Source organism: Megachile rotundata, chromosome 9, assembly GCF_050947335.1.
Source record: "Megachile rotundata isolate GNS110a chromosome 9, iyMegRotu1, whole genome shotgun sequence".
Taxonomy (NCBI): Eukaryota; Metazoa; Arthropoda; class Insecta; order Hymenoptera; family Megachilidae; genus Megachile; species Megachile rotundata.
The window spans coordinates 15,806,582-15,819,653 of record NC_134991.1 but is presented as its reverse complement, the minus strand read 5'-3'; the positions used below and the strand labels follow the sequence as shown (position 1 = coordinate 15,819,653).

The 13,072-nt window shown below is 37.6% G+C and overlaps 1 protein-coding gene across 2 annotated transcripts in view; it reads left to right on the top strand.

The window, feature by feature from the left end:
* The window catches only part of LOC100883250 (facilitated trehalose transporter Tret1-2 homolog), a 45,973-nt gene that overhangs the window by 7,705 nt on the left and 25,196 nt on the right, over nucleotides 1-13,072 (top strand). For both annotated transcript variants that reach the window (XM_012286277.2, XM_003703760.3), the window contains exon 2: nucleotides 5,449-5,870. In XM_012286277.2, the coding sequence (XP_012141667.2) occupies nucleotides 5,630-5,870 (241 nt within the window). In that variant the 5' untranslated portion in view covers nucleotides 5,449-5,629. The remainder of the gene's footprint in view (nucleotides 1-5,448; nucleotides 5,871-13,072) is intronic.

The following is a 13,072-nucleotide window of genomic DNA, read 5'->3' as shown; positions in this document are numbered from 1 at the left end:
AGGTAGAATGCGTGGAATTGGGGAGCGTTGAAATTAGGATAGGTGGGGTTATGGCGCGTGGAGGTACGGTGCGTGGAATTATGGCGCATGGAAGTATAGAGGTTGGGAGTATGGAGCGTGGAATTACAGCGCGTGAGATTAGGGCGCGTGAGGTTACGGTACGTGGAATTACGACGCGTGGGAGTATGGCGCGTGAGATTAGGGCATGTGAGGTTGCGGTGCGTGGAATTACGGCGCGTGGAACTTTCGACGCGTGGAATTACTGCGCGTGGAAATTTGGCGCGTGGAACTTTCGACGCGTGGAAATTCGGCGCGTGGAAATTCGGAGCGTGGAATTACGGCGCGTGGAAATTCGGCGCGTGGAACTTTCGACGCGTGGAAATTCGGCGCGTGGAATTACGGCGCGTGGAACTTTTGGCGCGTGGAAATTCGGCGCGTGAAATTACGACGCGTAGAAATTCGGCGCGTGGAAATTCGGCGCGTGGAACTTTCGACGCGTGGAATTACGGCGCGTGGAATTTCGACGCGTGGAAATTCGGCGCGTGGAATTTTCGACGCGTGGAAATTCGGCGCGTGGAATTTTCGACGCGTGAAATTACAGCGCGTGGAATTACGACGCGTAGAATTACGATGCGCCAGAAATTCAGCGCGTGGAACTACGACGCGTGGAATTACTACTCGTGGAATTATGGCGCGTGGAATTACAACGCGTGGAAATACAGCGCGTGGAATTACGACGCGTAAAATTTAAAATCGTAGAAATGCAAATTAAAATATCATAAACTCTTCTTTAAACAACTTTCCAAAACCAAAATCACAACCTTTCCTCCACTACACATTGCCGCAAGTAACTAAACGTTCCTCCCATTGTTCCACGTTTTCGCACATTATGGAAACAATAACTCATTGCAGACTTTGATCGAAAAACAGCTTCCGCTTTTGAGTTCCCGCTCCAATAGTACTCGCGCTGTATTTTGATTGACGCAGCCTTCGGGTAATACCGGGATTCCAGAAATCAATTAACTCGACACGTTGTGAATGAAAATTACACAAATGCGCAGCTTCCTTTCTTTTTAAATTCTTACGGAATTTTATTAAGGATCGAGTATCTGAAATCCTCACTTTAATGAAGCTTTCTACGGATCAACCTCGTTTTTTGTTAGAAGCAATCAGAACGAGAAGAATCGCGTTTTAATAAGAGTTCTTGAAAAATTGGATAATTTGTAGGTTTTATACGGGAAGAGGATTTCGTATTCGAGTTTTCCTTAAAATTCTTTCGAACTTTGATACGGTGAGCAATATTTTATGTTAGAAGCTTGTTTCTTTTTTCTTGGAATTATTACAAAAGACTTTTAACTTATCCGGAATGTTTCTTTTGTACGATTGGGCTACATCTGTGCAAATATTCTAAAGCAAAGAGCGATGCAGTCAGTCGTGCGTTTCCGGTAATTTGAAACACTTGTGGTCATTGATTTAATGAAACATTGAAATGATTTATGATACGTGTCGGGATGATGTGTGTTGGAAAGACGATTTCAGGTTTTTAGAATTTGAGGATTTGGGATTTGAGAATTTGGCGATTTGGGAATTTGGGGATTTGGGGATTTGAGGATTTGAGAATTCTGGGGGCTTGAGAAGGTGGACAATTGAGAATTTGGGGATTTGAGAATTTGGGAACTTGAGAATTTGGGGACTTGAGAAGGTGGATACTTGAGAGTTTGGGGATTTGAGAAGGTGGACACTTGAGAGTTTGGGGATTTGAGAATTTAGGGACTTGAGAAGGTGGATACTTGAGAGTTTGGGGATTTGAGAAGGTGGACACTTGAGAGTTTGGGGATTTGAGAAGGTGGACACTTGAGAATTTGGGGATTTGAGAATTTGGGGACTTGAGACGGTGGATACTTGAGAGTTTGGGGATTTGAGAAGGTGGACACTTGAGAATTTGGGGATTTGAGAATTTGGGGACTTGAGAAGGTGGATACTTGAAAGTTTGGAGATTTGAGAAGGTGGATACTTGAGAGTTTGGGGATTTGAGAAGGTGGACACTTGAGAGTTTGAGGATTTGAGAAGGTGGACACTTGAGAGTTTGGGGATCTGAGAAGGTGGACACTTGAGAATTTGGGGATTTGAGAATTTGGGGACTTGAGAAGGTGGATACTTGAAAGTTTGGGGATTTGAGAAGGTGGATACTTGAATGTTTGGGGATTTGAGAAGGTGAACACTTGAGAGCTTAAGGATCTTAGAAGGTGGACATTTGAGAATTTGGGGATTTGAGAATTTGAGGACTTGAGAAGGTGGATACTTGAATGTTTGGGGATTTGAGGTGGACACTTGATAATTTGAGGATCTGAGAAGTTGATAAGTTGAGAATTTAGAGAGTTAGGAATTTGGGGATTTAAGAATTTGGGGACTTGTGCAGTTTGGAAATTTCAGAAGTTGGGGTTCTGAGAATTTCGACTCTTAAGAGCTTGTGTATTTAAAAATTCTTAATAATAAAATAACTTGATATTCCTATAATTACAGGATTTAATTTTGGAGTCTCAAAAAGATCTTTAACACTATAGGTCACATGATCCTTTTACAAGTTTTTCATTTTAACTTACAAAATTTATTAAAACAATTACCTTAGAATCTTTGCCTTCACGATTCAATAAGTAAACAATTCATGTCTACATTAATTTATGTTTAATCATTCGCTGATTTATTTTGCAACTTCATTTCTAGTTTCAAAGTAAGTGTGCATTGTACACCGGTTGTCAATTAAAAAAATCTTTAACTTTGAGAAAATTTCATATTTAAAGAGTCCCAAAAAAGTCCATGTTTACCACACAATGTTTGTACCATATCAACCCAGGTAGTATCAAATGAATCCAACTTGAAAAAAGTCCCTTCATCCCCTAAAAAATCCCAGCCAGAAAATATAACGTTGTTCGTTGGATCTTCCGAATCCCTCCTGTCTGAAAGTAATCCTGTTGGCACACGTGTGCGGGCAGCATCCCTTTCGCAAGAGTATTGATTTTTCTCAGCCAGGGGTGGTAAATAAAAGAAGGGTGTATCGTTCGGGTCGTCGATCTAATTCTTCATATTACGGGTCCAACATTGACTCGTAATAAAGACGCGATAAAAATCGAACTTCTGATACGGGTACACGTGTGAAAAAGAAGATAGATTGCACTCGACGGACGTATCGATGTCTTTATTGCTTGATATTGAAGTTCAATGGCGGATCAAATTCTACTTCAGTCATCTTTTCAATATTACGCTACTCTTTTATCCCTTATATTACGTTTTGGTTTATTGATTTTTTCGAAGCGATAACCGTGTAAAATTTTCCACGTTATGATTGATTATCGGAGGAGATTAAAGGTACTTTAAGTAATTGGTCAACTACTTAATGGAGATATACATGATCTTTTCGTACTGTAACTTGCAAGTAATCATGAACGTTAATATCAACATTTTGATATATTTTGAAGATGCACTGGGAGAGGAGTTCAATTTAAAGTCGTCATTTCGAGTTTTTAGTGTACTATTAGCTTAAGAAATTGTGTTCTATTTTGAACCAGTAGACATTTTGACATTTAGACATGTTAAATGATAGCGCTATCGATTTTCGCATTAGTCCTGCAACAAAAGGAAAATTTATTCCGATTAGAATCGTCCTACATTGTATCTTGACGAATGAGTTCCTGGAAAGTACAGTTCTGTTATCATCGGTTTCCCTTCGAACGGTTTTCCGTGGGGAAAACATTCATAGAAATATATTTTACCTTTCCAACTGTTGGGAGATAAAAGTCTGTCAGAACGCTTAAGCAAAGTGCTGTAGATCTTGCGTATCAAACTTGCTGATGTAGAAGTTCTGGATACGGAGGGACAGACTGGAAGTCGAATTCTTGTCTTCCATGTGACAGATACTTTTAGTGACGTGGAAAATTTTCGTAGTTGCAGATTTTTAAATTTGGGAGTCTTCAAGGTTAAATTTGGAGGTGCAAATTTGAGACTTGGGGAATTTGGGGATGTGAGGAGTTAAGGTAGGAGGATTTGGGACGTAGGAAATTTGGGACTATAGGAATTTGGGACGAAGGGAATTTGTGACTATAGGAATTTGGGACGAAGGGAATTTGGGACGAAGGAAATTTGGGACCATAGGAATTTGGGGACGTAGGAATTTGGGGATGTGAGGAATTTGGGAACGTAGGGATTTGGGGATGTGAGAATTTGGGGACGTGGGGAATTGAGGACGTGGGAATTTGGGACGAAGGGAATTTGGGACGAAGGGAATTTGGGGACGTAGGAATTTGGGGATGTGAGGAATTTGGGAACGTAGAGATTTGGGGATGTGAGAATTTGGGGACGTGGGGAATTGAGGACGTGGGAATTTGGGACGAAGGGAATTTGGGGACGTAGGAATTTGGGGATGTGAGGAATTTGGGAACGTAGGGATTTGGGGATGTGAGAATTTGGGGACGTGGGGAATTGGGGACGTGGGAATTTGGGACGAAGGGAATTTGGGACGAAGGGAATTTGGGGACGTAGGAATTTGGGGATGTGACGAATTTGGGAACGTAGGGATTTGGGGATGTGAGAATTTGGGGACGTGGGGAATTGGGGACGTGGGAAATTGGGGACGTGAGGAATTGGGGACGTAAGGATTTGGGGATGTGAGGAATTTGGGGACGTAGGAATTTGGGGATGTGAGGAATTTGGGGACGTAGGAATTTGGGACCATAGGAATTGGGGTCCATAGGGATTTGAGACCATGGGAGTTTGGGATTACAGAGATTTGGTACTATAAGAATTTGGGACCATAGGAATATACAAACTATTGAAGTTATTTTAAATCGTTTCTATCAAAGAGCAGTTTACAATAGGCCTCTGCAGGTTACTCGTCCCTGACCTTTGCTCCTCCAACCCCTTCTCGCTTCATCTTCCCACTCCACACTGCACCCTTTGAAAAATTGATTTTCACTTACTTAACCCTTGATGGCAATTTCTATTGAAAAATACTACTGCAAGCATAAATAAAATAACATTATACTCAATTACATTCAAGTTTTCAGGGATTTGGAGATTAAAAACTATTCCATTTTTCAGAATCCAAAGCAGGTGATTTGTATCTCTATCATCCTAATCCTTCATCATTCTAATTAGAATAAAATTAGAAGCTACTTCATTTTTCAAAATTTAAAGCAAGTGAGTCTCCTCTATCAACCTAATTTATCATCTTAATTTTCTATCATCCTAATCTATTCCTTTAACCTAACCTATCATCCTCCTAAAAAAATTATCCTCTCCATTTCTCCTCCAAAATTCCCTCAGCGCAATCAGAACCCAAATAAAATCCGCTTCCGAATCGCCTCGTCAGTCTCTCACCGTCATAAACCGCGAACCCTAATTCCTGAATGAATCGATCGGCGATCGTCGCTGACCTTGACACTATCGTTGCAGGGTCGAGGACTCGACGGTCGTTGCATTTTCAACGGAAGAGGAGTAGAGGTACAAGTTCGTAGCCAGTAGAACGAATCGGCGTTGCTCGTAAAAGTAGAAGGGAGAGGAGGTCAGCCGTTTATCGAGCGAGCTTAGCGAGTTAACGAGCAACAGAGATAAAACGAGAGAGGGAGAGCGAGAAATGGCCCCCACCTACAGCCCAGAGGAAATAGAGGGGCGCTCGTATAAGTATGTCTACAGCCCTGTACCAGTGAGTTCCTCTTCAGCAGTGTACGATTCAACCACCCTTGGAAAACAGCCCGTCGAGATCGGTGCCGGTTCAACGAGCTATCGTGTATCTAACGGTGTTCAAGACAAGTGTCGTGACTCTAAAATGACGGAAAAGGGCTCGACGTTCCTGCAGTACGTCGCTGCGGCGGCAGGTAAGGCAACCCCATTGCGTTATTGCATACCTCTGCTTCGGAGTCATGGGACGTCAATTCTAACCATGTGTGCCTTGCTCACTTTTTTATTATAACTTCTACTTTTATTATAACTTGCATTTTTTATTAAACTTGATGGGGTAAATTATAAATAGAATTAGACATAGGGTATTGAATTTGTAATTGACTTTGTTGCTGACTTTATTTATGGAAGTTTAGAGAAGTACACATAGAATATAGTATTTGTAATTGACTTTGTTGCTGACTTTATTTATGGAAGTTTAAAGAAATACACATAGGGTATAGTATTTGTAATTAAGTTTGTTGCTGACTTTATTTATAGAAGTTTAACTTATTTGGTTTATTTACGTTTATAATTTAAGTCAATTTACAATTCATTCATTTAAGAAAATTTACAATTTGTTCATCTAAATTTGACTTACAATTTATTTGAATTTTATGAAGTGTAATTCAAGACTTTTTATTAAAGTTCAACAAGTGAATTTCTTTTTTGTTTTGAAATTGAATTGCAACAAAAGGGAAGTCTGTCATAGTGAATATTATAATTTTTGATCGTATTACAAATATCTTCAGCACTTGCTTACTTAATCACAAGTTTAAAATAAATAGAACATAATTATAAAATAAAATTAAATTGTACAATTGAATCATTTTTTTTATAAACTTGAAATCAACCCCTTCAGTGTAGTACAGCAGTCTCCTCTTTCTTGCACATTCAATTAATTTGAACGTTTAAATATTTAGTACAAAATGTCCACGTGAATTAATCAATTATATAATAAAAGATTATCAGAATAAGTATGTCCTATGACTTCTGAATAGTGCATTTCCTCAAAGTGTGAAGTCACATGCAATGTTAAGAAATATCAATTTATCTCTGAATATGAATTGAGCTACGTGGAAAGGAAAAGAAGACAGTTTAAGTAAACAGTTTGATTCGAGAGCACGTTTACTGATAATTAACAGTAAATTCGAATGTGAATCAACGTTAAATTATTTACTCGTGTAATTCGAATGAAACTTTCGTTTAATAATTTAGTGAGGAGGATGTTAGTTCAGGAAAAATGTATGTTTTCTATCAGTATTGCGTAGCAGTTCGTGAATCGAGTTAGGGAGACATGACAGTGGGTTTGGTGAACCCTAACCACTTGAAAGACCTTTTTTTACTGCAGCTACCGGTTTTGGGGTTGTAGACGTTTTATTTGGGGAACCGGCGGAAGCAGCATATGGTTTCTGTTTTGTTAAATTCTTTCTATATGTATTCATATGCAGGAACGTAGTTAAAAATTTTATCTGCATTCAGTCTAATTATTGAGTCAAAATAAATTACTCCAGTAACCTTCAAATTATAAATTTAAAATAAAACGTACATATTCCAAGATTTTTTAAATTGCAAATAACGTTGTCAATATTTAGTGATCAATTTGTGAAAGACAATCAAAATTTGAAAAATGTTAAAAATTAATATCAACAATTTTTAATTATACAACTTGAATTAAAAACTGTAAATCAGAGGGTAGTTACGATGAGGTACTCAAAGTTTCAGATTTGAAGCACGTTTGACTAAAAATGAAAGATACGACAAATTAAAAATTGTATCAGTTATTTCTCAAGTAACTGGAATATTTATGTGGGCGTAGTTTAATTGATAAGTGAAGCTCGCCTATAAAATCCGCTATATAATTGCAATTAATGATAGCATCGGATAATATTCTCTTGCAAGATACGGATTAGATAAACGTAATAAATTCACGTAGTAGCCTATCAAAAAACAAATTATGTAACACTTTCTTCGAAAAGCCCGCAAAACGCCATCGGCATTTAATTAATTACGAAACGCGAATGAAATTTGCGAAATGGATACGATGACACTTGTGCTTCTCCATGACAAAATAGAAGCGGTAGAATGACTGTTCGAGTAGAAATGTTGCAATTAGCTAATCGCCACGGTAGAAATAATCGTATCTTTTATGACGCAATATGGATTATTGAACTTTTTCAAAGATTATTATTAGAGATAATTTCGCGAAACGAAGGTAATGTATTACTCACATGTGGCGATACAACGCGTGGTGATACAACGTTGTGATAGAACGCATTATGATACAAAGTACATTGATACAATACGTAATGATAAATATGATGAGAAATACGTTGTAATTTAGTATACAAATCTGACAGAGATCTAATGTAGAGATGTAACATTTGTGGTGATTTAACAGATGGCAATTTAACGTGCGGTAATGTAACGCGTGGTAATCTATCACAGCGATCTACTGCACACAGTAGCTTAACATACGGTGATTTAACGCGTTGTTTTCTAGCGTGTAAAGATTTAATACGTGGTAATTTAACGCGTGGAAACATGACGTATCGCTAATATATTTCGTGGCTAATATATTTTGACGCGTAGTAATCTAGCATGTGGTTACTCGACGTGTAGTTATTCAGCGCACAGTTATCTAACGTGTAGAGATTTAGTACGTGGTGATCTAACGCGTGGCGATTTGATACGTGGTAACTTAACGCGTGGAAACATGACGCGTTGCTAATATATTTCTTGGAGATCTGACGCGTAATAATCTAGCATGCGGTTACTCGACGCGTAGTAATTCAACGCGCAGTTATCTAGCGCGTTAGGATCTAATACGCGTGGCGATTTAATGCGTGGTGATCTATCATATAGAGATCTACGCGTGGAAATTTCATGCGTGGCGATCTATTACGCTTAGTAATCTAGCATGTGGTTATTCGACGCGTAGTAATTCAACGCGCAGTTATCTAACGCATTGAGATTTAATACGCGTGGTGATCTATCGCGTGGCGATTTAACGCGTGGTAATCTATCACGTGGCGATCTACGCGTGGAAATCTCATGCGTGGCGATCTACTACGCGTAGTAATCTAGCATGCGGTTATTCGACGCGTAGTAATTCAACGCGCAGTTATCTAACGCGTTGAGATCTAATACGCGTGGTGATCTATCGCGTGGTGATTTAATGCGTGGTAATCTATCACGTAGAGTTCTACGCGTGGAAATCTCATGCGTGGCGATCTACTACGCGTAGTAATCTAGCATGCGGTTATTCGACGCGTAGTAATTTAACGCGCGGCTATCTAACGCGTTGAGATCTAATACGCGTGGTGATCTATCGCGTGGTGATTTAACGCGTGGTAATCTATCACGTAGAGATCTACGCGTGGAAATCTACTACGCATGGAAATCTCATGTGTGGCGATCTACTACGCGTGGAAATCTCATGCATGGCGATCTACTACGCGTAGTAATCTAGCATGTAGTTATTCCACGCGTAGTAATCCAACGCACAGTTATCTAACGCGTTGAGATCTAATACGCGTGCTGATCTACCGCATGGCGATTTAACGCGTGGTGATCTATCACGTAGAGATCTACGCGTAAAAATCCCATGCGTGGAAATCTACGCATAGTAATCTAATAAGTGGTAATTTAACGCTCAGTTATCTAGCGTGTAGATCTCATACTCGTGGCGATCTAACGCGTGGCGATTTACCGCGCGATAATCTAAAGTACCTCTTTACACACATTAATGCAGAGCTATTTATTGCGCGTCAATCGCCATACAAATATTATTGACCGTCAATAATCAACACGCCGGAGAACATGTTTAATGAATTAGAAATTCATTTCAACTGATTAGAATACCAGATTGAAGCGGCAATGCACTGTTTATAATCAGTCGTTTCTTAATACCGTTACTGACGTTGAACCGAGTAATCCATTTATCCCCGCGCGACATCACGTGTCGCGGTTTGACGTATCGATAGGTACACGTGACCGAAAAATCGATAGAATTCCTTCGAAAAATCGTGTCTCGTTTACGAAACAGCCTCACGTTGAATCCGACGCGTTCAAAACAGTTCCATAAAAAAAACAGCAATTTATTCGCGAGGGAAACATCCGCAAACAAAGTACGATTGTAAACAACCAATCGCACGAGAGCGTGATTTTCTTTCGTCGCGTGCGTTCTAAAACTGTTTTGGCTCGCAAATCGTCCGCTTTTTTACTCCTATAAATAAGCTGATACATATGCAACATCGAACGCATGACTTTCTTTTTTATCGCGTCTTATTTCTGTTCGATAAGCAACGTTGTAGCATTTTCAAAAGCGAGGTTCTTGTAATACAATCAGAGTTTACTTTGGATCGACAGAAAACAAAATTCACGTTTTTCCACGTGTTAAAATAAACTTGCCGATTTAAATTCGGCGATTCCGTCTGTGGCAAAATATACGAAAATATTCTGAGACGTTCTTTCGAAAACCTTGGCTCGGTGACAATCGGAAAAAAGCGTCGATAAATTATTTCCGAAAGGAGAAAGTCCATTCACGAGAGCAAACATTCCAATTTCGACGATAAAACGTATCGAATTCTTGATAGTAGAAATCACGTGTGGCACGAGTCAAAGACAACAGACCGTGTGGATGGCACAAAACACACTTGGCACTGTGGAAGTCTCATAAATCATCGTAACTGCGGTTAATTTGTAACACCTTTGTACTCATGTTGAAACTTTGGATTTAACGCATCGGTAGCACGATATAAATTACTCCTTTATTATGCTTCGCATGATGTTAGGATTTTGTAAGACTTTGATAAAAGACGCGGAAGATATCTTGCTTGGGAATTAATGGGCAAATCCAGACGGTTCTCTGATCGGTGTTTTAAATTCCATTGTGAATTGGCTTTCGATTTTTTTATTATTGTGATCTTTTCTGTCTGTAGCTTTTAATAATGTTCTTGTTAAGGAAGTTTATACAATAATTTATCGGTGTGTTTTAATAATTTGAGTCAGGCTACAGATAAAATTATACACAAAAATCATACATGAGACACTATATTTAAATAATATTCTTGTTAAGAAATTTTATGCACTAATTTATTGGTACGTTTGGATAAATTGAGAGTGTCAGGCTACAGATAAAATTATACACAGAAATCATATATGAGATACTATATAACCAATCAAATAATAATTAACATAAATAATAATTGACATAACAATTTTGTGACAGTTACTGTCACAAAAGTGACACTTTTTAGTAAAAGTTCAAACATGTACAAAAATCTAAACTAACCTAGAAATTAGTGTATCTCAACCCAAATCTAAGACAGTTAACCTAATCTCTGCATCAACCCTTCAATTTCGTAAGCCTTCAAACATAGTACTCTGCTGCATACAATCCCGAAGCTAAAACTATTGGTTCTTGAAAGTGGGTCAAAGGGGGCCAACCAAAATTGACGTCATTCCGACTTATAGATAAATAGTTTAATTATACTATGAGACGTCGAGATGCAACAATGAAACATTATGTTGCAAGTGTATTAATAATCTGCAACATTTAATAAATCTCTGGCACGATCGAAGACATTCTGGCTATTCTTGGAAGTCCATTATAAATGTCGATACAGATTTCACCCTCGAATTAGCTGGCCAATTAATTAGCATGTGCTTTCACACTGATTGGAAGATCATCTTGTATCAATTTATTTTACTTTGTCTTTGTTTTAATTAGGACTTAATGAGTCAGTGAAAGGTTGGGGTTTTTAGGATGTAGAATTGTGGGGTGATTTGTTTGGTTAGGTTAGGTTAGTTTTTTGTTTTAGTTAATAGGTTAATATTTTAATATTTTAGTTAGTAGTTAATTGTTAATAGTGAACGTAAGTGAAGGTTTTGGGTTTTCATGAAATTGTGGAGTGATCTGTTCGGTTAGGTTAGGTTAGATTAGGTCTTTGTTTTGTATAACGAGGAATCATGAACGTAAGTGAAAGCTTAGAGTTGTCATGAAATAGAACAATTGTGGAGTGACTTGTCTGGTTATGTTAAGTTAGGTTATGTCTTGGTTTTAGTTAATAGGTAATTATCAATGTTAGTGAAGGTTTTGGGTTTTCATGAAATAGTAGAATTGTGAAGTGACCTGTTCAGTTAGGTTAGGTCAGATTAGGTCTTTGTTTTGCATAGCAAGGAATCATGAACGTAAGTGAAAGCTTGGAGTTGTCATGAAATAGAACAATTGTGGAGTGGCTTGTCTGGTTATGTGAAGTTAGGTTATGTCTTTGTTTTACTTAACAGCAAATTGTGAACGTAAGTGACACCTTACAATTTTTATAAAATTGTACAATTTTCGAGTGACTTGTATGGTTAGGTTACGTTGCATTGTTAGGTTACTTTCGTTATACTTAACATATAATAAGTAAGTGACAGCTTTAAGTTTCTATAAAATTGTTCAGTTCTAGAGTGACTTGTTTAGTTACGTTAAATTACTTTCTTAAATTAGCCTTGTTATAATTAACACATAATAAGTAAGTGACAGCTTTAAGTTTCTATAAAATTGTTCAGTTCCAGAGTTACTTGTTTAGTTACGTTAAATTACTTTCTTAAATTAGCCTTGTTATACTTAACACATAATAAGTAAGTGACAGTTTTAAGTTTCTATAAAATTGTTCAGTTCTAGAGTTACTTGTTTAGTTACGTTAAATTACTTTCTTAAATTAGCCTTGTTATACTTAACACATAATAAGTAAATGACAGTTTTAAGTTTCTATAAAATTGTTCAGTTCCAGAGTTACTTGTTTAGTTACGTTAAATTACTTTCTTAAATTAGCCTTGTTATACTTAACACATAATAAGTAAGTGACAGCTTTAAGTTTCTATAAAATTGTTCAGTTCCAGAGTTACTTGTTTAGTTACGTTAAATTACTTTCTTATGTTAGCCTTGTTATACTTAACACATAATAAGTAAGTGACAGCTTTAAGTTTCTATAAAATTGTTCAGTTCTAGAGTTACTTGTTTAGTTACGTTAAATTACTTTCTTATGTTAGCCTTGTTATACTTAACACATAAATAAGTGACAACTTATGGTTTTCATAAAAGAGTACAATTTTTGACAGACTTGTTCAATTATGTTAAATTGCTTTGTTAGTTAGCCTTGTTATACTTAACACATAATGAATGACAGTTTTCACGAAGTAAAATTCTCTCACATGTTTGTTTCACGAGAATGTTCTGTCGCTCGAGAATGGATGGCTCGAAAATTGGATTGAACAGTTGTAATTTCTCAGGTGAAGGAGATTTATAGCCACAGTGTTAAATGATCAATCTTAACTCAGCTTTTACAAGCAAGATAATTCGTTGATTGAT